General features: G+C 40.9%; 1 protein-coding gene across 1 annotated transcript; it reads left to right on the top strand.

Annotated features, from left to right (window-relative positions):
• The first annotated feature begins 368 nt into the window (after positions 1–368).
• On the top strand, positions 369–24,395 carry CNN3 (calponin 3). The gene is made up of 7 exons (XM_086753593.1): positions 369–588; positions 19,190–19,311; positions 19,760–19,826; positions 21,183–21,320; positions 21,829–21,945; positions 22,655–22,801; positions 23,357–24,395. The coding sequence occupies exons 1-7, from the start codon at positions 532–534 to the stop codon at positions 23,702–23,704; spliced, it is 996 nt and encodes a 331-aa protein (XP_086609719.1). The 5' UTR covers positions 369–531; the 3' UTR covers positions 23,705–24,395.
• The last annotated feature ends 776 nt before the right edge of the window (positions 24,396–25,171 follow it).

Raw genomic sequence — 25,171 nt, forward strand, 5'->3', positions numbered from 1 at the left:
GAAAGGGGGAGAGCCGTTACCGGCCTCCGGACCTCCCGGCTCCTCAACTGCTTTGCCGCTGCCGCCACCTCGCTCCGGTGGGGGCTCACAGCCCGCACCGGCAGCTCGCCAGCAGCGGCGCGCCGGGGCCTCCGGTCCCTCACTGAGACCCCCCCCACCCCACCACGCCTGCCCCGGGGTCGCGGCGCATTCCGCGGCGGCCCTCGGTGGCAGCGGATTCTTTGCCGCTGACGTTCCCCCACTCCGCTCCCCGGCCCGCGCCCCCCGGGCGGCACCCGGCGGCGGGAGGGGCGGGGCGGGGCCGGGCCAGGCGGGGCGGGCGCCCCTCCTCCGCGGCCGCGCGCCCCCTCCCCAGGCGGGGCGGGAGGGGCTGCCGCAGCCCCGATTGGCGCGCAGGCGGCTCCAACGGCCGCGGGGCCGGGCCGTGAGGGAGGGACTAGAACTTTCCGCGGCCGCGGGCGGACTCTCACCTCAGCCCGGAGCCGCCAGCGCCCGCGACCAGCGCCCCCAGCCAGCGGGGAGACCGCCGACATGACCCACTTCAACAAGGGGCCCTCCTACGGGCTGTCCGCCGAGGTCAAGAACAAGGTACGGGCGGCGGCGGCGCGGGGCTCTACCGGGCTTTGTCTGCGCCGGGACGACGGGGGCGGGACGGGACGGGACGGGGCGCGACGCGGGGCTTCGCTGCCTCCGGCTCCCGGCGGCGGCACGGCGGGGCGAGGCAGGAAGGATGGTCCCGCCGCCCGCCCCGGGACAGCGCTGTCCGCGGCGCCACTCGCGATACTCGCTGCCGCGGCGGGGACTGGAGAGTTGTCAGCGCCGGGCGGACCCGCGATTCGAGCCGTGTCCCGGGCTGCACCTGCCCGCGCCGGCAGCCCTGGCAGAGGACGTCCCGCTCATCCTCTCTCCCCACTCCGGGACCGGTGGGGAGTGCCGCTCCCGCCGGCGCAGGGCGCAACCGGCCCACGCCGAGCGGAGCGGGGCAGATGAGACGCGCGGCGCGTCCCGACCCCCCGCGCGGCGCATTCCAGCCGCATGACATCATGGGCACGGGCGGCGCGCGGCCAATCGGCGTGGGCCCCGCACAGGCCGCGCATTGTCTGCCCGGCGCGGCCCCGCCCCACCCCGCCCGGCGGGGGCTCACAAAGGCGCGCGGGGCCGGCCGACCCCGCGCCTCGGGGGGAGCGGGCGGGGTGTGTGGGGGGGTCCCCGGCTCGGCGCTGGCGGGGCCTTCCCGCGGGTCGGTCCCTCCGGCTGGGAGGGCGCCGGGCGGTCGCTGCCGCGAGAGGGGCTGGGCAGGGCACCCGCTGCTGCGGTGCGAGGCGGCGGAACAGTCGCCGCTGACAGTAGCCGGGCCCTTGCTGCCGGAGGGGTGTGCGCCTTTTGTGCCTTGCTTGACTGAGCTGCTCTGGCTTGTCTGTGGTCGTTCTCGTGTTCCGAGGAACAAAAGACGCTTATGCTAGCGTCCTGTTACGCAGACTTACCTTGCAGCTAGCAGTCACCTGGTAAGAGACAAATCCTATGCAATAAAAATTACACCGGCAAACAACTAGGGATAAGTTGGTGCTCTGTGTCTTTTATTCACAGGCTTAAATCCTAACCGTGGTATTTAATAACTGGTTGTTTCACACACACGTCTGGTTTCAGGCTTTAGCAAATCCCCAGATCCTGTTTTACTTGTGGCTGAGTAGAAAGGAGAGGAGGGAGAAGAACAGTTTGCTTTAAACATTGTAATTTATGCAGAAAGTCTAAGTTAATGTGTGGGAAACTTTACAAAATATACTTTTTTTTTTTTTTTTCTTTATTGGCTTTCTCAGGATAGTTGTGGAGTTCTGCTGCAAAGTTTGATGACATCATGTAACCAAATGTCTTCCAGACTGATTGCTTCCAAAGTCCAAACTTAGTGATTTATCTACAGCCTTTAAAAATACAATAAAACATATGTTGTGTATTATTGCATGTGAATTAGGAAAAAAAAGTAAATGCTCTTCTACTTTAAGAAAACATTGACACAACCATATAGGTTTAACAGTGATTCCTTTTGGGGGACAAGAGGGGAAGAAGTTCTTTGTTCTTTCTTTCAGTGTCTTATTGTCATCAGCTTTCTTAGGGCTTCAGGAGAGGAGCTATTCCAAGCACAGGCATTAATGCACAGGCATTAACAGAGGGTTTGAAACTGGTGTGCTTCACTCCTTTATGCAAAGGGTCTTCTACTTTATCTTTTGCAAGTGTCTGTTATTTCACTCACTTTCTCTGCTTTCTTCAATGCAAATATTGCAGAGGGATGGATGTTCTGTGGCAGCTGCAGTTTACTTGTATGCAGGCTCTGCTGCAGTCCTTGGAAATGTCAGTGCAGTGGTGCCATAAAAAACAGTCAGATGCATCAAAGACAAATGAACTCTTCTCCTTTTAAAAAAACAAGCAAACAAAAAAACCCCAACCAACAACAAAAACTCCAGCAAAAGATCTTTGAACTTTGAGAATGTTATATTTACTGTAAGAGATCAAATTTCAAAGCAATTATGTTATAGACAGATATATTGCATACCTCATACCTAGTATCTTGCATGGGTCTGCATTCGGTTTGTGTCTGCTTCTCTGTATAATTCTAGCAGATCAGAGAATAATGTCTCTGTAAAGGTCACAAATTCCTTTATCCAGGTCCTTCTGTCTCACAAAACTTCTAAGAATAACATCTAGTTTCCAACTCTTGGTGGACCATTTTTTGGTACTGATCTTAATCACACTTTCTAAAACACTGACCTTCATGCAAGGTTATGGTTTTATTTTAATGTGGTGTTAGTGTAATGTTTGTAAGTAGCTGTGGTACCTACTTCCCTGCTTGAATGCTGGTGAATGTTAGATACCCTTGTTTGAATTTTTCAGTGCTAATCCCTAAGTAGTGTTTTTCTGCAGAAAACAGATGTGTTGATAGCTCTGCTGCCTGAGGGCCCAGCTGTGCTGGATAGAAAAGTATCTTGGTTTTATTTTTTCTTAATTTTCTCATTCGGCATTGTATTAGTGTTCAGAGAGACCTTTTGTTTGCTATGGTATTTGAATAGATGAATATAACATGTCCTGATGCTTTATAATATTTTTGTTTAACTGATGTCCAAGATTCGGTCTCTAAGCTTAAAATCTGTGTTTAGTTTGGTGTTTAGGGCTTTTTTTTTTTTCTTTCTTGCCTTTTTTTTTTTTTTTTTTTTTTCCTTTTGAGGCTCCACCCTTCTCTTGTTTTGCTCCTTACCTTAGTTCACACCGGTAAGGTGTCTGGTCTCTCTAATGGATTGCTTTTCCTCATTCCTATAAAGAAAGGATGGAATTTGTGTACTGGTTCCCAGCTGTATGGAAACTGGTCTGCATGAGAAGAGTGTAGGTAGCCAAACTAGTGTAATCCCTTTGAAGTTGGTTCCCTGTTTACTTGAGATCACAGAACATACTTGCTCCAAAACACTGAGAAGCCCTTTAAGCTGATTGAAATCGATAGTTTCTTCTGTGGGCAATACATAATTTTCTTATTAAGCAATGCAAGAGTTTCCGCAGTACATGAGGTTAGCATAGCTTGAGATGATGATGCAATTAGATAAAGCTACGAACTAATGTTGTGTTTGTCTCTGATTTACAACTAAGGGAGGTAAGAAATTAGCAGAAGCTCTTGCTCCATTGTCTCACTGCATAAACTGTGGAAGAAACAGGAACACCAGGGCAGGAGAAGGAGAGGTTCCAGTTCATTCAGCTGCTTCCTAGTGACTCCACCCATGGAAATGGTATTTGTATCAGGCAGGCATTTATCTTCTCCCCCCTCTTATGTTTGATATGCTGCCAGTTCCATCTCTGTTGCCTGTGAAAGGAAGGATGGGTAGAAATATGGTCTGTAGGGAGAGTTAAACTCTGCATAGCCTTTGGTTATCCTGTGTCTTGACTGTAGTTTCTGTCCTTCATTCCAAGCCATCCCTCCATTGGGAAGCTGGCTCTGGCCAGTACCGTTTTCTGAAGTTTTCAAAGACAGCAGAGTAACTGAGGTGAGTTAATTTGTCCCTGCAGCCTCCCTGAAAGGTAAAGCGCTAGCGATATGGAAAATGAAGGGAAACAAACTTTTAAAACTGGGGGCTGATAGACAAATGAAGCCTGTAAACAAAACATCTCCTATTTTGCAAGTGTGCAGGAGGGCAGTAGTACTTCCTGCTTTCCTTCTTGAGGGCAAATATGAGTTAATGAAAAAGAAATTTAGTCGGTGGTGCATGATCATACCTTAGACTGGTTAGTATTATTGTGTTCCTCCTGAAACTGCTGAGGAGAAAATTCTTGTACTGTATTTCACTTGCTACAGGCAAAAAAACCCCAGATTTAATTTCTTTGTCCAGAAATTACCCTTTTATGAACGTTTTTAACTGGAAACCAGATTCAAATTATTAACTTTCAGATTTTCTAATTAATGTTTGAATAGCTAGATGAAATTTTGGTTGCCTTTGGTTGGACTCTTAGGCCCTCTCCTTCCTCTTTCTCACCCCTCCTTTCAAAACAGTATTAATACTATTTTCCTTCTTAAAATGTAACTTTTCCTGCTATGTACTTGTTTTACCCTTCCACGCTTCCTGTAGACTGTTTTCATTTAGCAAACCTTTAGGTTTGCTTGCTGAGTTTTATGACCCTTATGTAAGAATGTTTGCTGCTGATAAAGTATTTCTCTTGATGTTGTCTAAAAGGATGTAATAAAAATGAAGACTATTGGATAAAGGCAATGAAAACTAATGCTTTGAGAGCACAGGTGGATAGGTTCAGTGATGATAACTGACAGTGTAGGATCTTTGCATTTCCAATTGTCTTGTATGTAGAAGTCTATATAGCTTTTAAAGAAGTTGTATCTTGAATTTACAAGTTATAAATTAAATTCAGGTGTTTAGTTTAAATAAAATTGGCTTGTGTGACCTCTTCCATGATACAAATCTTAAGCTTGTTGCATGGAGAATAAATTAAAAATCCAGTAATTTGATTCTAACTGTAAGAAATATTAGATTAGGAATATATGCACTCAGATTTTACAAAGGAAATTTCAGAGGAAGTAGCAGAAGGGTTTTACAAGATCAAGCATTGAGCTAATGAATAGCAACATGTTTTGGTTGGAATTTTTTTTTTTTAAGAGGAAGGAATTCTAGCAGTGGAGAATCTTAACTACAGTGTCTCTGTTCATCTTCATCCTTTACTATGTACCTTGGTGTGTCTGCTCTGTGTATTTTGGCATGTCTAATCCATTTTCCTCTTTCACTGTTGCTATCTCAGGACAGATCTGCTCTCTTGAACAGGTATCAGCTAGAGGTTTCCAATACTGTGGCTGCTCCAACGAAAGTATTAATACTACAGCAGTAATAAGTAGACCTACTAACAGGTATAGACTGATGGTGATGAAACCTATGTAGCATTGAGTTGACAATTCATGCTTATGATGCATCTCTTCTTATGATAAGCAGAAGCAAGTAATTTGCCATGGAAACACTTCCCTTGCCAGCAACTTGAAGGTTAGCACCCCTGCCATCTGATTAAAGCCGCCTGTATTTGTCAGCCAAGCACTGCTTGTTCTGCTTGCTTGCCCAAGGAGACTTGCCTTCGGGAGCCCCTGCACAGCCCTCACTAGGCTGGCATACCCTGTGTCAAGTTTAGGTAGCTGAGGAGTAGGTGAGATGAAACAAACCTGTGGAAGTGGCTACACTAGTGGCATCTGGCAGTTGTTGCTGTAAACCAGTGACACAGGAGTTAGTTGGTTTAAATCCCCAGTAAACCTTGACATGTCATTGCCAAGTTAACAGTTGTCTTTTGGAGTACTCATGTGTCTCAAAACTGGCACTCGGGACAGAGCACAGCCATTCTTGAACTGCAAGACATGTATCGCTGCCCCGTGTTAAACCCCTGCGTGAGGGGCATAATTTCCAGCTCTGTCTCTTGGCTTACACCATTTTTTCTAGGAGGAAGGTGATGAATGGCATAGCGTAGCCGTTAGCTGCCACTGCCTCCTGAACATCAAAGCAGAGGTGGAGCACTAGACCAGTCTGCTCCTGCGCGTGCACGAGGGCAGCACAAATAGAAACTACCAGTGCTGCCGCCAGCAAAGCACGGTGCCTAGGTAAATTAAGAGTGAAGATGTTTGCTGTAAACTTTTGTTACATTTAACCTTAGGAACACTGTCTGCACTTTAAAATATAAAGCACTTCCTGTAAATTTATAAGATGTGTTATAGTGACCTTATTTCTGGTGCATTAATAAACTTTTAGTAAAACTTTTACTGGTTATAGAAAAACATAAAACTTACTGAGGTTAATATTTCAGGGTGTAGGATAAATATCAAGTCTTGCATCCTTTACGTGCAAGCTGACGGTATGTCTTCCACGGCCAGAACACCTCTGAAGAGAGCAAATAGAGTTTGACAGAGTCGTGAAGATTAAATGGGATTAGGAGTCTCAGAAAATAAGAAGCTTCACTTGCATTACAGTATTGCTTGGATGTTTAAAATGTACAGATGAATGTGCTTTTTGTGTGGTTTCAGAGGTAGGCAGTTTAAAATTTAGAGGAAAATGCCTACTATATTCCTGTTGCTGAGTCAATACCCTTAAAAGACAGACTGATGCATGCATTTTGGGGGGATAATGGCATGTCAGTGACTTATTTATCTTTCTCACCTCAGCTTTTTTTTTTAAAAAAACGTTAATTTAGAGGCTTTTTCTTGGCTCTGAACAGTTTATAATTTGCCTTGGAGAATAAAGGATAGGAACTGCTCCATACTCAGAGTTGTTAGCTTCTGTAGCTGCGTAACACCATATACGCTGTACATCTGACACGTCCTTTTAAGGCAAACTGTGTAGAGATTCCCGTCCCCTATGGAACTGTACAGGAAAGGCCTTCAGTTAAAACGGGCTTGAGGCCAGGACACGTAGGGCAATTTGAAACAGATTTTTTCTAAGTGAGATCATGTGAAAATCCTACTATTTTCTTTAAGAGGGACTCTTGCTTAAAAATGCTTTTTCTAAGTATCTAAACAACTGTTAACTTGTATAGTTATGTTGAGCAACAAATGCTCTCTTTTGGGTAAATATTTTTCGTTTTGCAGTAATGCCTTAGTAACTTATGTGGTGCTTTCTATTTAGTGGGATTGAATTACAGTGGTTTTCTCAAAAACAGTTTTGATTTTGACTTTTTTTCAGGTGAGTGGTTCTATGTTCAGGTTTTTTTCCTAAAAAAAAAAAACCAAACAAGACAAAACGAAACAAAAAAAACCCCAACAAAACAACAAACCAACCACCAAACAAAAAACCTTCAAACTTTTCCCCGCTTTTCTTCCCCCTCCTTAAACTAGTGCAGAGTTCAGTAGATATTAGTAGGGGAGACATAATTAAACTTCTTGTTGCTTAGATAAAACTCTTTCTTACCTGAAGCAGATGTGATTCTGGATAGATAAATTACAAAGACTTGAAGGCATTAGTCACGCTGGAGGAACTGGCAGTAAGAGAAGACCTTTGCAGTGAGGCATGAAGTGCTGCTGTCACAGCTACGGTCTAATGCCCTGTTTGGACTCTCACCAACCTGCCTTACCCAGTCCAAGAGGCTGGGCCAAGCGTGCTTTAAGCCTTGGGAGTCTGAACCTGGCTCTGGTCACTGATCCTTGCTCCCTCCTGGAAACTGGACTTTAACCATTTGATGCCTTTGCTGCTTCCCTTCCAAGTCTTGACCTGGTCTTCTGGGATCTAAACAGGATTTTTTTTTGAGGACTTTATTTAGGCAGATGTTGTTTTGGTTACAGAGTAATCTTTAAGAGGTATAGTGAAGTGAAACTGTACGAGGCTCGTGCATACACCCTGTAGGACTTGAACACAAAATCTTATCCTAGATTTGGGCAAAAACTAAATATTTCTGCACTTCCTTGCTGTTCTGAAATGCTTTTATGAATATGACATCTGATCTACTGCAAGTCCTAGCTGGCTGAATTATAGATGGATCCTAAACAAATCTTCCCACCCCACTTTTCATGTTTGAACCATGGCTCTTCCCAGAGTAAAACCGAACATTACTACTATAAAAACCTTACTTTGCTTTCCTGCTAAGAAAACTCTCCAGTTACATTGCTTTCCTGTTGATATTTCCGCTGCTACAGCCTCTTATTTATAGACAGAGAACATTATCTTAGTATTCCTGATTTTGCTTGAATAAGAGTAATTTAATTGAAAAAAATATTTTTCTGTTGTTCCTAATCAATTAACTAAATGCTAGAAGCCTTGCCAGCAAAAGATAAGGCATGAGACATGCATTTGGGAAGCAATTTCATTGTACTCACGTGTTCATGGTGAAAGCCAGCTCTTACCTTGCTGCTAACAGGGGCCCCACCAGAACATTCCCTTCTGCGCGGAGCACGGACAGCGAGCCAGAGCTCAGGCCGGCACGCACCAAGCAGAAGGATGCACTGGAACAGGACCTGCCTCTTTAGATTCCCACTGCCTGGCCAGCCTGAGCTGCCACTGCTTTGGTTAACTCTGTAGCACTGCGTGTTACCTATGTAATTCAGACATACACCTAATGTTCCAAGACTAAATGTTCTTTGCTTATTTTTGCAAGCTGTCTCCTTACCTTGCTGACATAAATGTATTAACCATGCCCCAGTAAAAGTAAAAAGTACAAGTAACTTTCTACGAAAATAAAGACCATTACCTTTTTTTGACTGTGGTCTGTCTTGATAGCATCCTTTATCGTTAATAAATTATATGAAAATGTTTGTGATATGGAAAGGTACTTCTATTTAAAATAATGTAGCAGGTTTTAAGAATATTTTTTTTTTTTAAAAAATGAGATTAAACATCAGATATAAGGAACTGGTCTCTGGATGTGTGGAAAAGAATTGGAACAAAACATAACTGACAAAGTTGAGAGTTCAGCCAGGGAACCGAGCGTTTTGTTGTACAGAGGAGTAATGGAACCCTAAGTAACTGAGGATTGGGACCTCTCGAATGTCATTTGTAATACAGCATTACCCACACATACTACTGCTTCCGTATTCCAAACCTGCAGTTAATTCAGATGTGCAGCGTAGCGAGACTACAATTTACGTCACAGTATCCAGATTTTTGGATGCAGGGTATATGTGCATCCTCTGCCCATTCCTAGCAGTGCTAACTGTTCTTCGTGCCCATGCTTCATTGCTGGAACATTCTGGTTTAGAAGTTACAGAGAGTTTAACCAGAACCTCTTACTTGGGAGTTTGGCTGTCTTTCCTGCTTTAACAATAGTACTTCATTTTGTACTAGTTATAAACTTCAGTGTAGCAGGCTTATGGCTTGATTTTTCTGTAACTTAAAATATATTTTCATTAAGTAAAAAGTTCAGCTAAAAGTTCATCTAACATTTTGGATGTTTCCTGGAATATAAGAAATGTTGGTTTATGTCCTACTGAACTTCAGCCTGTCAAAGATAGACCTGCTGGGGAAGGGCAGGGAGCAACAGAAGCAGATTAATTATTATGTTTTGTTCGTTATGCTGAATTAATTATTTCTTTTTTTGTGTGTGTGTGATGGTAAAGCAAAACAATAGTATGAAGGAGCTGATAGGCAAGATCTTCTAAAGCTTAGGATGTAAAATCTGCATTTCTTGAGCTTTTGCTAAGAAAATTGGATATGGGGAGAATTGCCTCAACCTGAAAAATGTGCTATGTGTTAATTCAGAGATTTTGATCTCTGAAAGATATGAAGGTATGAAAGATAAATCTATGCAGACTTTGCTACCTAGTAGAAGCTAAGGAACTTCTCAAGAAATTGTCTTTCACCTAAATTACAAAAAACACCAATTCAATGATTTGTGCAAGGATGAAGTGGTGGTTAAGAATAAGACAAATCTGTAGTTTCCTTATGAATACTTACCACAGGCATCTCAGCCTGTTCAGCTAATATGAATTCATGGAATTAAATCGGAGCAGGCTGACAGGTGACCAAATATGATCAGAGCAGTCAGTGGAAAACACTGAGCACTGTTAACTGGGAAATGCCTTGGGACCTGCCATGTACTCTGGTTCATTTTTCAGTCCAGCCTATGCCTGGAATCACAAGTGGCAGCAAGCAGTCAAGTGTCTGAGCTTATTGGATGGGGGCGAGAGAGGTGTGAAAGAAGCTAAGTCTTGAGGTTTACCTTTGAAAAAATTGCTGAGAAAATGCACCAGGGACTGTGCCTTTGCTGGAGAGGCAGAGGGAATGTGCATTTCAAGTAACATTTAGCAAAGCTTGTGTCAACAGACTTCAGTTTTCTTTAGGTAACTTTTTTGAGAGGTGTGTTTGAGTTACTAATTATCTGCTTGCTGAAAAACACAATTCCTCTGTTGTTTGTAAATGAAGAGACTTTGAAGAGAATAAAAGATGTGGAGAGAGACACAGACTAAAATAATCAAATTTTGTGGTTCTACTGGGAAGGTGAAGTTGCAAGACTTGTCAACACAGTTAGTTGGGCCTTGGGAAAGGGCTACAGAGTCACAATACAGTTTGCTTGTTACATGACATATTTTAAAAGCTGTTCTATTGGGAGATAAAAAATAAGTAAATTTGAAATAATATATTATTTCCTGGATTGCTGTAGTAGCAATAGATTAGAAAAGTACTCTCAGAAAGATGGAGTGATCATTGATGTTACTATTTCTGTTTGCAGGCCGAGTCTAGCCTTTGAGAACTACTGTTACACCCGAGTTACAGAAGTCATTGCAGGAGATGCTTCCTGGGTTACTACTAGAACTAGGTTGTTTTTAGATTTGGGCAGGGGGGGTTGCTGTTTATGCACCAGATTGTTCTGTTAGATTTTTACTCCCCCCTCCCAACAAGAGCTACTAGGTATTGCTGAAGCCCCTGAGTACAGCAGCTTACCAGTATTTTCAGTGCGGCGCTCGGCACTCTGATTCAGATCTCACAACTAGCGATGTCGGAGCCTGCCCAGATTTGCTGTGTCCTATGAGAGCTCCAGCCAGTCTTACTGGGGCGAGTTTCCAAGCAAGGAGAATCTGTTCTCCTCAGGGAGTAGCAGGCTTTTGTGTGCTGGGTTCGATCAACACTGTCTTAGCTGAGAAGAAACTTTGTATCCCAGTGCTTGTTTTAAATTAAACCAGCAATGATTTCAAATAATAGGTAGTGAGTATTGCTGAAACCATGTTCTGCAAAGCAATTTTAACTGTTCAGCAATATATGGACTAAAGATAAAGGGCAAAGGGACTCAATAATCAAGAAGTGTAATGTGTGGTGGCAGGACCAGGAGGTGTGACAGTTGAAAGTGGAAGCTGGTGACTAAGGAGAATTGGAGTTATAAGCCAGAAAACTCTGACTGTGACGAGAAATGGTAAGAACCAGAAGTGTGAGAAAAACTGTGAGAACAGATTTGAATGGGGGAGAGCACATTGCAGTAGTACAGCTGCAGAGAATGAGAGGGAACCAGTATTCAGTCCAAGGACAAGCATACATCCAAATTATTAGTGCACTCTGAGGGAAGAGATGGTGGTGTTTGCTTCTTGAATAGTTTGCAAGCTGTCACAAAATCATACTGGACAGTCAGGGAGTAGAACACTGCTCTTCCAGCCTGCTAATCTGGCAACAAATGCCATGCCCAACTACAGACGTCTTACTGGTAAGATGACTCAGAAACTTTAAGGAATGGCTTGTTCTAACTTCAGAGTTTAAACTGGTCCCTATGGGAAGAGTGCCAGGAATTTTGGATTAAGGCTTGTCCTCCTTTAAAGATTGTAGCCTAAATTTTGGTTTACAGAGAAAACAGTGAGATGTTGGCAAATTATCAATTATGCAAAAAATAACAAAAAAAATACTGTTGAATGTTAAGTAAAATGGATACAACTGTACTTTTTTTGTGCTAAGTAGCGTAGTGGGATATAGTGAGGTCTTTCAGTATTGGTGTTAACATCGTGTGTTCTGTACCACAGTCCATAATGACAGAAAAAAAAATACATGTTCAAAATACCAGGACATACTTAGCAGTGGCCTTCAGTTTTTGAAGTACTTCTCTTTTCATCTGGATTTTTACATTCCCTTTACATTTACACCATAGAATCTTAACCAGAAAGTTTTTAAACTCAGTTGTCTGAGTTTAAAATCTAGAAAACCATTCTTCCTGCTTCTGAGAAGAACACCTATTGTTTGTTCTGTGCCTTTTTCTTGGTCATTTGCATAACCAGTAAGCTCTTAACACTTTTTGACGTTTTGATGTGTAAATTGTAGCTGTGACATTCAGAACTGTGTTCTGGAACAACAGGAGATCAACAGAATGGGGCAGCTCAGGTGCCAGTAGCTGGAATGGGGGAGAATAATTTTGGGCTGGTGGTGTAGTCTGCCTCACTCCCACTTCTGAGGAGTAAGGGCTTCCAAGAGCTTCTGCCTTGATACCAGGAGATAACTGTGCTTTCCTCTTTGTCCGTACCATCATAAAGCCTTAAAAAGGGGATGAGGAAGATCTCATAACAAACTATTGCCAAGCAAATTATAAAGAAGTATCAGCACTGGTGTCTGTGGCCTCTGCAAGACAAATCACTTCTGAGAGTAGAACTTGCTTCAATACAAAAGATGTTTGTAGGCACCACTGAAACCATAAAAACTCAGTTTCATTCAGTTCTGAATTAATAAAAATTGAAAAGTTGATATAGGAACAAATTGCTGCTTAAAACTTAAACTGTACGACTTTAGGTCTTAAAAGTTTTTCCTTTAGTTATCTGCATTTGTTTTCAGTAGATTATGACCTAAATGTGTAAAGTAAAATTAATATAAAACCCCTGGCTAGACTTGGATTAAATTTAGTATGCGATGAATATGCTTCCATATTTGTTAGAAATCTAGTAAGCTTTCTTGATTTTTTTTTTTTTTAACTGAAAAATCAGTAGTTTTGTCACTTTAAGCAAGGATATGGGCCACACCAAATTTCTCCCTATGAAGAATATTAACATCTAAAATGTAGGGCGTTGTTTATTTTTTCTCTTCACTTTGGTGAAAAAGCATGTGTATAACCTTTTCATGTACTATCCTGGAGTAAAGTCCTGGCCATTTCTCTTGCTGTACATGGCCCTGTACTTTATCTACTTTGGAAAATAGGGACATAAAGCTTATTTTGCTGCACTTCTCTAGGTATATAAATCTTAGGTTTTGTTGACGAACACAGGTCCTGTGATAGCTTTGTTCACTCCCTGGGACAAGCACATGCCTTTATTGTTAAAACTTTTGACCAGAGAGTAGTTTCCAAATGCTTAGTACTACTTTAAATTTAGCATGCTGCACATGAAACATTTGATCCCTGGTGTGGAAGAATAAAGCCCAAAGCTTTAGTCAGAAGTTTCATCAGAACTAAGAAGTGCGAGCCATTGTGACGTGATGGGTAACTTTCAAAGTTACATCTCTTATGCCTGCTTTTTACCTTACTACGTTTTCTGTTTGTTAGTCCCAGTGACTTGTAAAAAGCTATGCAGTGTGCTTGAGCTCTTTCTTGAGATACTGTTACAGTATTTTTCCAGAGTAGCAGCAATATAGACAGCTGAACTCTTAAACTGGAGATTTGGCACATACATAGCCCTTGGTGTACAGTGTGTACTGGGTAATTTGGAAAAGATTAGTGTAAAAGGACAATTGAAAGTCCATATGATATCATTTATGGTGTGAAATACTGGTTAACATCATCACTCAAACGTAGCATCCTACAGCACATTGAGTAACTTTAATGATCTGACTGTGTCCCTCAAAGTTGGCCAACAGAACTTCATTTGTTTCCAGGAATCCATACACATGATAAAAACAGTGATGACTGCTGTTCTTGTACTACAGATGGAGGGAGGGTTTTTACACTGTAAGAGGTCCCAAACAGGAAAGTCCTGCTGGAACAGAACAAGATGTGCGTGAATCAGGTGTGAAGTTGCCAGAGGAATCAAGCTCAGCCCAAGGATTCCAGCCTTAGGCATACATTGGAATAAATGTATGCATATCACATCACCTGCTAGTTGTTATCGGAATCTGACATTCAGAGATGAAATTTGGTATTTAAAACAGGAATCACCTAGTTAGAGGAAGAACTGACTGCTTGGTGCCCCAGATTCTACCCCCTCCATCCTTCCAAAGACAACAGAACTCCAGCCCTACAATTGAGGTGCATCAGTTTTAGAGAAGTGTTTACTTAAACAGCTGTAATAGATGATTACTATACTGAATTTTTTTTTTTTTTTAGCTGAAATACTGGTAGTATAACTGGGTTTTGCTGCTGCTTCTGCATCATTACTGAGGCAATCTTTTATCCTGCCTGTACAGGACAAATGTTTTTTAGCAGTATAAGCAACTGAGATATTTTAGTTCCTGATAAACTTAAATTTGTGTCCTTTAGTAATACGTTAAAATTGCATGAATGTGTGTGAACCTTAGGAAAAAGCCAAATTTAATGTCATCTGAACTGGTATTAAAGGATATCAGGCTCAGAATGTTCTCATACAGCATAGAGAAGTTTTCTAGATTTCTGCCTCCAGCCTCACAAATTCAGATACAAATGGAGTATTTTGCAGAGTTGTAACTAAATAAAGTTTTTTTAAAATTTTATTTTATTTATTTTATTTTTATTTTATACAGCTGTAGTTGAAAATGAGTACGTGAATTTTTATTTAAATAAAATTTGAGGCCAGTGCAAAAGGACAGTAATACACAAACCTAGTTTTTCTGCAGCCTCTTCTTACCTGTGACTTACAGCAGCAAGGTGATATGTACTGGGAGTCTTCTGAAGATTACCTGTAGTGGAACTATTACATTTCTAATTATAATTATTCAAAAGATTGCCTTTCAGTTATCCATCAAATTTTGTGTAGCTTTTTCTATACTGAATAAAAAGACAACTCCTTCACATTATGAACTTCACTAGCAGCCAAGAGCACGTAATAGGCAAGTAACGCCTACTCTTTTCCTCCCACAACCTTAGAACACCTGTAATTTTGACTTCTATAAACTTCAGTTTCCTTTGAAAGATATTTCAAACTTTTAAATCCGTATCTTTGAAGCGTCAAAGAGTAGCATTTACAACTATATAGTTTATATAGATAAGATTTTCAAGATTTGTCAGAACAAAGTAAAGAAATTAATAGCTGACTTCCTGCTATCTGGTTTTAAACTTTTATAAATATTCACATCCATTGCTACAATTGAATCTTTTCTACAGTGTTCTGAAAACGTAGCATTTTTCATGGCACTGATGACGAATACTTTGAATGAAGCTGCTCAGTTACTGCTTTCATCTTTAAGTAGATGATGTTTTCTTTTACTGTGGACTTAGAAGTATCTTCCATGAAAGTTCAGTACTTAAAAAGGATCAAATGTTGGCATGTTGATAAGTAGTAATGGAAAAAGCCATAAATTTTTTTTGAGTTATATCAAAGCTTCCAACTTCCCCTCGTAGATAGCAATCACAGGAAAACTGGAACAACTCTGACAGACATGGAAAATATGAAGTATTCACTAACTTAGCGTTACATAACTTCTGGTTCTGCCATCGGGGGTGAAAGAGCTAAGAACTCTGAGACAGAATAATGCCTGGCTTCTGGTAGTACCTGACCTGTCACTCTCCCTGTTTAACTCCTTCTTGTCACTTATTTAAAACCAGATTCTTAAGTTCCCATGTCTTTAGCTTTTCAGATAGATTGAGTATATTTTTCAAAGAAACTTATCACCACGCTTCACTTTCTGTAACTTAGATTCCCAGTATTTCAAAAATCAAAACAAAAACTTTACCATATTTAAGTCAAACCGTACAGTAGTGAAGACAATTCAGAAGATCAGCAGATCTAATAGTAATGCTTTTAGTGGCAGTAAGATCAGTTTCCTCATGTGTATATAAGCATTTTTATTTCCTATTCTAGATAAGCACTGTAGTGATACCCCGAGACACTTTAAAGCCTCTTGAAAAATTCAAGATTTGAACACATGTGAAAGTACTCCAACATAAAGTAAATGTTTTTCAGGAGAAGTGATAAAATTCCATCAGATTACTGCTAAGTTCTCCGAGCAATGGGGGTAGCAATTTAATATTCAGCTCAGTGGTAATCTCAAATATGGAATGCACTTAGTATTAAATGAGGAAAATTTCTGTGGTTTTTTTTTTTTTGTGGTTTTTTTTTTTTTTAAGAAAGATTGAAATAGCCACACTTGCAGAAGTCATTAGAGTTCTTCAATCTTACCGGCACCCTTATTTATGTAAAAAAAAAAAAAAAAAAAAAAAAAAAAAGTGGGGAGGGAGGTGATAGAGTCTGATATTTAAAATGTATCTCTTGACGGCATGATCACAAACCTAATTTCCTCTTTTAGAAAAATAAAAGTTATTACCAGTACTTAAAAATAATTGAAGTTGTAGAAGGACAGTTCCAGTTGTATTCCAGACAATTTCAACTGCAGGATGGCTAAACTATGACTTAGCATTTTCCTGCAGCTCCACTGAAAGTGCATGAATGTGCAGAAAGCCTGTTTGTTACATTTTGAACAAACTAAAGAATTGTGTAAGAGATCAGCTTAAACCCCTCTCCGTAGCCACATGTGTGTTAGAATGGTGATTTTAACATAGCATGAACTGTCAACATACAGATGCCCGGCCCAAATAGTCTGCTGTCTTCTACTGAAATACCAGAACGTATGAAGTTCTGTCTGTTCCGCAAATCCTGCTTGATTGTTTTGTTGTTTGGTTTTTTTTTTTTTTTCTTTTGGACTGGTGACATTATCTACTGTATGTCTCATCTGCACGTCATGTAAGATTTTGTGGGTGAGATCACTTTCGTAAGATCTCTGTAGGTTCTGTAATGTATAATAAGAGCATGATGCTATGTTTCATTCTTCGAGGGATGTTTTGTGATCTTTCTTCTTTGCAGAAACACTTGCTCTCACACAAAAATAACTGACTCTGTTATGTCCAAAACTGCTGCTCTTCTCTAAGTTTGAACAAGCTAGTTGGGCTCTGCCAAATGTTCTGGGGGAGACAAATTAAGGCTGTGATCACATAACCCTTGTTTCCGTAGGAAATAAAAATAGCCGTGAAAAGTTGTTTGTAAGCTAATGACCAGGTGTGGAAGGAGAAAGATGATAACCAGCTTCCTCAAACTCATTTTCAAGACATTAACCTTTCTGGTAGCCCCTTTACTGCTACTACCAACACTACAAATTAAGAATGTGGTTGTGCTGCTTCACAGCAGCTTCCTCTGTGGAGCTGTGCACTTCAGCTAGCTTTTCTAGTTTGCTTCTCATCTTAGCTATCTAATATCCAGAAGGTGCAATAAAATAAATAATAAAAAAAAAGAAGTCATGACACTTCCCTCACATTAGGCAGTATTACCTGAGCTTTCTTCCTTTTTTTTCTTCAATGAAAAAAAGGCGTATCTTGATTATTATAGACCAGCACTGGTCTAAGCACTGAAGTATTTGTCATCTTGTGCAGAATATTGCACAAAATCTTACACCTTAATCAAGATCTGGATAAGAATGGGCTAGTCCATTATCTTGATCTGTAACTAAGGCACCACAGCACCACTACTGCAGACAGACTAAGGAAAATAAGTATTACTCAGACAAGTTCTTGAAGTAAAGCCAGAGATACAGGAATTTTCCATTCCCCTTAGAAGAAAAATAGAGAACAGAATACTGTAATTTTCAGTTTGGTCAGTTTGGAGTTGAGGATTACTAACGCTAGCCAAAATGCAGCAATTGCCTCTATCCAAGTAATTCTGATAGGTTGGAATTACAATCTCATGGAGTATAAATAGGTGCTAATATATGGCCTTTCTGGGCTGAAGTCTAAGACTACATGTAAAAATTCTGAAATGTACATTTTGATCTGAACGTGAATGGCTTTACATTAGTTTCTTGTTAGGAATTTGTAAGTAGTAGTGGCTGAGCTGATTTTCCATTAGTTAGAAAAACTGCAAGTACATTCTGTGCCTGCCTGTCAGGTTTCTCAGGGTAGCTCCCTCGTTCCTTGTCTTGCTCACTGACCCATGCGGGACAACTTCTAACAGAGGTAGAAAAGTGCTGCCAACCTCCACGCTAGTGGAGTTTATTTACACCAAAAAGCCTTGTGCTTAGATAACTTGTTTTGTTTACAGAAAAACTAGCAATGCTGTCAATGATACAGTCCCTTTTCTCCAGCTCTTCAATATTGAAGAGCATTGCAAAAGTACCCGGTTCAGGCTGAAGGAAGTTGGAGCTGCTATTTGAGTCTCTCCAGGGGATGGGAACGAAGGGCAGAGAGTGGAGCATGGGTCCCCTTAGCTGCCAGCATTGCTGAAGTTTACCAGTTCTAAGCATTCCATTCACCTGGATTGATGTCTAGTGACTGAAGCATCAACTGACACACTGAGTAGTGAAGTCTGAACATCTGGAAAAGAAGTTTCAAGTCACCTTGCTAATAACAATTCTAGGCCTCTGTTTGACGCCTTTAACTTCAAACGCTGTTGCAGGTTTTCTCTCTCCGAAGTAACGGCGCACTAACTTTGCAATTAAGACATGAGATCACAGTTTATTCCATCAGAGTCTTCCAGCAAGGCCAAAGAAAAGAGAAATAGCAGGAATACTAAAGCTTAAGTTTGAGAGCCACAAGCACAAGCCTGAGGGGCCAGCAAGATAACGCTTAATGTTGTAGCAACAAGGGGAAAACTTACTAGATATCTCCATTAATCATAACCTAGTTAAAAAAACAAACCCACCATCACCTTTGGCTGAATAATTTGAGATCTATTATATAAAAGTTCCCATGTAGAAGTCTGCATCTGAGCAGCAGGACTGATGGCACTGCAGTTCAGAATTCTCGCATTCATAACATACTATTTCACTTTAGCAGGAGTGCAAAAGTACAGCGTGGGTAGAATATTTTTTTTAAAAAGTCATCATACCTCTGCATCTGTCAAAAGGCTGTTCACAAGCTCCAGCAGTTCTTACAGTAGGAAGAAGTGTTAAATGCTTCAAAGCACTGTTCGCAAATAAACATTTAGTCAAGCCATAAACATTACAGTAAAAGGGATAAAAGACTTGTGTCTGTACTCCGGTATTTAAAATACAGTTTAAAAGGCAGCAATAAGATTACAGGATAAATACTATAGCATACTTTCTGATATGGATGGGGGGGAGGGGAAGAGTAGCAGTTTACTCATAAAGTAACTTTATAACTGCTTGTGTTACAGATTGCCCTGAAGTATGACCCCCAGATAGAAGAAGATCTGCGTAACTGGATAGAAGAGGTTACAGGGTTGAGCATTGGTGCAAACTTTCAACTGGGATTAAAAGATGGCATAATCTTATGCGAGTAAGCATTTATTAAGTAACTTTACTTTTAGCAGTTTTCCACTTTTGAGGAACTAAGGAGGGGCCTTCTGAAGACTCCCCTTCAAATACATCAACTATAATAATCAAAGATAGCTGACAGCAGGGTGGGAGACAGCTCTTTTGAAGCTGTGGAAAAGAATGAAAACTTGAATTTCCTTTCTATTTCAGCAAAGATTTCTAAGTACTTATAAATTTATAGCGAAGCTCTTTTCTGTAAGAATCAAATGGCACACAAAAATTCTTATGGTCTGTTAGACTTGGTAGACCTGAGATCTAAGCTAGGCACTCTGTATAAACAAAAAAATAACCATTTTGATGAAACTAGTGCAACTAATACAGCATGAGTGAAAATATTACATAATGCCTGCACAGACGGTATAAGGATGACATTTACTGTTTAAGCATTTCCCTTTTTTTCACCTCCCCAGGCTTATAAATAAGCTGCAGCCAGGATCAGTGAAGAAAATTAATCAATCCAAACTAAATTGGCACCAGGTAAAACAAAAAACCCCCCAAAACTACACCTCTAACCCCTCCAACCCTCAAACAGTTCTTTTCTTCTGTATTAACAAATTTGCTGTGAATATGGTACTCCTTAAATCTTACTAGCACCAGGTTTGGGATGTGATACATACACAACAGTTGAGGATATGGCATACGTGAAGAGCATTTAGCAGAAAGCAACTATAGCTGAGACAGCTCATAGAGGCAGTTGAGTGTACATATTTAATAGTAGTGCTTGAGCTGTTGGGTGAAATTTCAGATAGAAGAAGATGATAGAGCCATATAGCAAGGCCTCTTACAAGTTTAAAAAAAAACAAACAAACTGTTAACTTTTTTACTAAATCACAGCTGGAGTTTTCCACCCAGGCAAGCTATTAGGTCAACAGCTTGCCTGTACCTGGACATTCAAGGTCACTATATGAAGTGTCCTCAGAAAGCAGCTGGAAAGGATGGGAAGGGAAAAGACCTGAACAGTCTCAGAAGAAATGGTTGTGTACCAGAACTCAGAAAACAATACAGTACAGACTACAGCATGTATTTTATTTCTTACGAGTGCTCTGTCTAGCACTTGCACATAAGGGACTACCAAAGGCAACAAGCATTGGAAGGGCTGCTGGTTAGAGCTGACTGCCTTTACTGTTGCTGGGTCTAGCTTAATACTGCTGTCAGCCTCTTGCTTTATTAGCATTGAACACTTCTAAATATGGTGGAGGATTTTTATTTTTAAAAGAACTTTTAATACCTTTTAAGATTTCAGAAGGAAAAGTGAGATTCAGTCCTTACTCGTATTCCATATTGCTTTCCAATTTCTGCAGCGCACACTGCTAAAAAGTGCAAATAAACCCCAAAGGCTTGGTTGAATTTGTCCCAGGAGCAAGATAATACCTTCAAACTATGTTAAATATTCTTACTATCCACGTAGTTATGTTTTTATTTTACTCAAAATTATCAATTGCTGGAGTCAAGTAGCATGGATGCTGTATCAAATTTTCCAATCTGAAGCAGGTTTTACATGAGGATTTCTCTTGTAAGGGACACAGTTGAAACAGTTTTGTCATCAAAGCCCCCTCTCACAAAGTATGTGATACTCACTGATGGAGAGATGCCAGGCTAGATAAACCCTTAGATTGATTTCTGAAGTCAATATTAAAACTAATGAAAAATAATCTCAAACTTCCTACCAGTCACTCTTAACCATGCCAGCTGTTTTGTCCAGTTTGCAGAAGGCAAAGAACTTACATAAAACAAGCAAAACAAACCAACCAACCAACATCAGAAAGCTTTAAAATTACTTAGTTTCTGAATGGAAACACTGAGTAGAAAACTGGCTTTTTTCTTTCTGTTTAGCTGGAGAACATTGGGAATTTTATCAAAGCCATCCAAGTCTACGGCATGAAGCCACATGATATTTTTGAAGCAAATGATCTTTTTGAAAATGGAAATATGACTCAAGTACAGACCACTCTAGTGGCGCTAGCAGGTCTGGTAAGTATTTGTACTCCTGGAATTGGCACAAATCCACATGCCAGCCCAAATACACCCTTACCACTCAAAGAAATACAGAAAATAGCATACAGCTTGTCAGGAGGGGATAGATATGCTGTGAGTCTGAGATAGCGCAGAGGTTGCACTTCAGAGGGCTGTGTCCTACCTCATGCCTGGAGGCAAGGCGTGGAGTTCAAAGTTAGCATTCTTGACTGCAGATGGCCTTACTCTGAAGCTGCATGTACATACACAGAACCAGGGAGGCTCACAGGAGAACACTAACCACTGCAGAATATCCTTCTGACAAGATACTTGGGTAGCTTTGGAGTGCCACCTTCAAATCGCATGGGGAGTTGTTACACCTCTGACACAGAGTTTCTTATAAGAGATAAACCTGCTTGTGGCATCACTTGAGAGCCCAGGGTCAGGGCCATAGAGCCAGTGTTCCAGTAGCAGAAAATATACTTTAAACACTGAATACTCTTTATTTCCCCCTCTCTCTAAATAGGCAAAAACCAAAGGTTTTCATACTACAATTGATATTGGTGTCAAATATGCAGAGAAACAAGCACGAAGTTTTGATGCAGGAAAACTAAAAGCTGGTCAAAGTGTAATTGGCCTGCAGGTAAGTATGAAATTCAAGTTTGCAGTTAATCTGTTATATCTGAGAACAACTTTCTTGTCTTGCAAAAACAGATGCAGAATTACACTATATTCTTATTGTGGAAGGAGGTATAAGGTTTTAATTCTTGAAAGCAGTTGATTGGCTTTATAAGCTCAAGTGCCCACCCGGAAGGTTTTTCTGTTTGTTTTAAATCTGCAGTAAGGATGATAAGGAGGAAAGGAACAGCTAATATTAGCAGTATCATCTCTGTTCCCTTAAAGTGGTTTTAAAGTAGGAGTCTTTGGATAGCTGAAGTTCCATGTATGGGAGAAGCTATTTTTACTCTCCACTGTCCTTAATAATCATAAAAATCAAAATAACTGGCATAAAATCTTAAAATTCCTGTGGTAGAGAAGTGGACAGTACAATGGAATCATTACTGTCCAGGGTAAAAGTTAATGATTACATTTTGATGTGTACATCCACTGTAATTGCACATGCAGTTGGGCAAATGCCAGTCACTGAAATGCCTTTATTTTTCCTTTTGAAGCTCAGTATGGAGAAAGGGTAATTTATTACAGGTAGTGGTCAAGCTACATGAGGAAAGCATGCACTGCAATTACTGTCTGTGTCGGCCATCACAGTTACTGACCATATTCGTTTCCTCAGACTATGCTTGTTGTGCAAATAAATCTCTTTTTCTGTCCACCTCTTCCTTCCTCCTATAAAGATGGGCACCAACAAGTGTGCCAGTCAGGCAGGCATGACTGCTTATGGAACTAGAAGACACCTCTATGATCCAAAAATGCAAACCGATAAGCCATTTGACCAGACAACAATTAGCCTACAGATGGGCACCAACAAAGGAGCCAGTCAGGTAAGCAGGACTGCGTGTGACGCTTGTGGAGGGGATACAACCTGGAGGGGCCCAGTGAGAGAGGAGAGTCTGTGAGTTGCACGAGTAGCAAAGTCTAACTAGTAGCAGTGAGAGGGTACAGTTCAGATGTGCTTTTAGGCAGTAATTGAAGAACTTAAATTTCTTATCACTATCCAATGTGTTCTGTGCTCAGTATCTTAAGGCACAAAAATGACCTGGTGCATCTAGAATTTCCAGCTGGCTGTTACACCAGAAGAAAACAGTAACTTCATTTCAAGTACTAACTAGGCAGAGGCAAAAAAGAAATTGCTTCCTGGGCACTATCTCAGTCTGAATGCTTAGTGTATTCTCTCCAAAGAGGGAAATAAACCAGACCTTTTTGCAAGGACTTCTTTGTGACCTACCTACCAGCAAACACATTCTGCTGTACTATGTTTTGTTGTACTTTAATTCCTACTTTCTAGCACTTCAGTAAAGCATACTAGTTGTAATCATAAATCTAGTAATCTCAGTTCTTGACCTTCTTCCTGAACCTCTACAATCCTGTTTTATTAGGCTGGTATGCTGGCACCAGGTACCAGAAGAGACATCTACGATCAGAAGCACATATTACAACCTGTGGATAACTCAACTATTTCATTACAAATGGGTACCAACAAAGTAGCTTCACAGAAGGGAATGAGTGTGTACGGGCTTGGACGACAAGTGTATGACCCCAAGTACTGTGCTGCACCGACAGAACCCGTCATTCATAACGGCAGCCAAGGAACAGGAACTAACGGGTCAGAAATCAGCGATAGCGATTATCAGGCAGAATATCCAGATGACTATCACGGAGAGTACCAAGATGACTATCAAAGAGATTACCATGGTCAGTACAGTGACCAGGGCATTGATTATTAGCTTTGCATCAGAAGTTCAGTATTAGTCCATTATTTTATTCAGTAAGAACGAAACTAGCCTTGTGGAATTGTTACCTGTCTTTCCTACACACTATGCTTAATGTACCTAAAGAAACGTTGCCTTACATACATTCCTTTTTCCTTCTCTGCCCTTTCCCTGTCTAGTTGCCTTTAGTGCTGTAACAGTTGTAGTCTACAGCATAAACAATAACTGCATATGAAGTAAAAGGAATACTGTGAAGGGGGAGTGCTCTTGTACAGCCAGGTCATCTAATAAGGAGCTATGCATTTTCACAATCTCTACTGAAGTAGGTATTTACGTGCCACACTAAGCCTTCATTTTACGTATTTACAGCTTTTCTGTTTTCCAGATGAGATAAAAGAATATCATACTTAGAGTTAAATGCAGTCTTTGCCAATTAAATCTAAGACATCACGTTAGTGATTTAAATATCATTACTATGTTTCTAAGGTATTGTTTGCTAATGGTAAGTCCTGCATTAGACATAAGTGTGCATTTCTCATTGTGTATTCATTCCATTATCGACACTGACCAAACATAGAAAGAGTTGTCTTACTAAAAAGGGAGCTTGTACAAAGTCTTGAGCCAACAGAAGTCCCACGATGGATGGTGCATTTACCTTTTATTGTGCCATAATATATCCATGTAGAAATGCTTTTTCTTCCTTGAACTGTATTTATTGCCACACTTCTCAAACTGATCCCAGTGTATTTTTATAAATAAATATTTTTTCTTAAAGGTATGTAGAAGATCCTGTCTCATTTATTATACTACCATTCTTAAAAGATTAGATGCCACAGAAATTATTCTCAAATCAGCATCACCTTTGGCTGTGTTAAGGGTAACATAGAACTGCTGTCTATTGCAGTTCATATTCCTTCTTTTCCATGGGATTTAGAGTAACAATCCTGTAAAAATCTGCTGGGAGTGACAGTGACTTAACAGGAAAGGAATGTAGCTCCTTTGCAGCAGAGTTCACTTCCCCTCTATAGGATTGTGAGGTTATGACCAGAGATCCTTAGCTTTCACTAAATCCCTGCCCTTTTCTCCAGACAAATGAGGAACTGCACATAAGTAACGCTGTCTCTGCTTCAGCCTATAGCTTTCATACCATCACTTTCGAGAACTCCAAACTCCCTTGCTTTAGAGCATGTAAAGAGATACCCCAGGCTTTGTGCCTGCTGGGCTGCAAGCGGAGTTCTTCAATTACTGACAGCAGAGCTTTATTCCTAAATGGAAAACACTTTCTTGCTCACCATGGAGTGCAGACAGGCTGTACTAATTCACCTGGGCTGTTTTTAACAGAAGAAAAGAGCATGCTATCAGTGGGGGTCACTTTTGTAAAAGAATTAAAGGTATTTTAGAAGTATTTACTGCAGATTAAACTTACTGAGATGTTTCATACGTGCAAGTTCTAGACTTGAAAGGATTCTTCCCTCAAGACTA

Source organism: Chlamydotis macqueenii, chromosome 8, assembly GCF_036417535.1.
Source record: "Chlamydotis macqueenii isolate bChlMac1 chromosome 8, bChlMac1.mat, whole genome shotgun sequence".
Lineage (NCBI taxonomy): Eukaryota > Metazoa > Chordata > Aves > Otidiformes > Otididae > Chlamydotis > Chlamydotis macqueenii.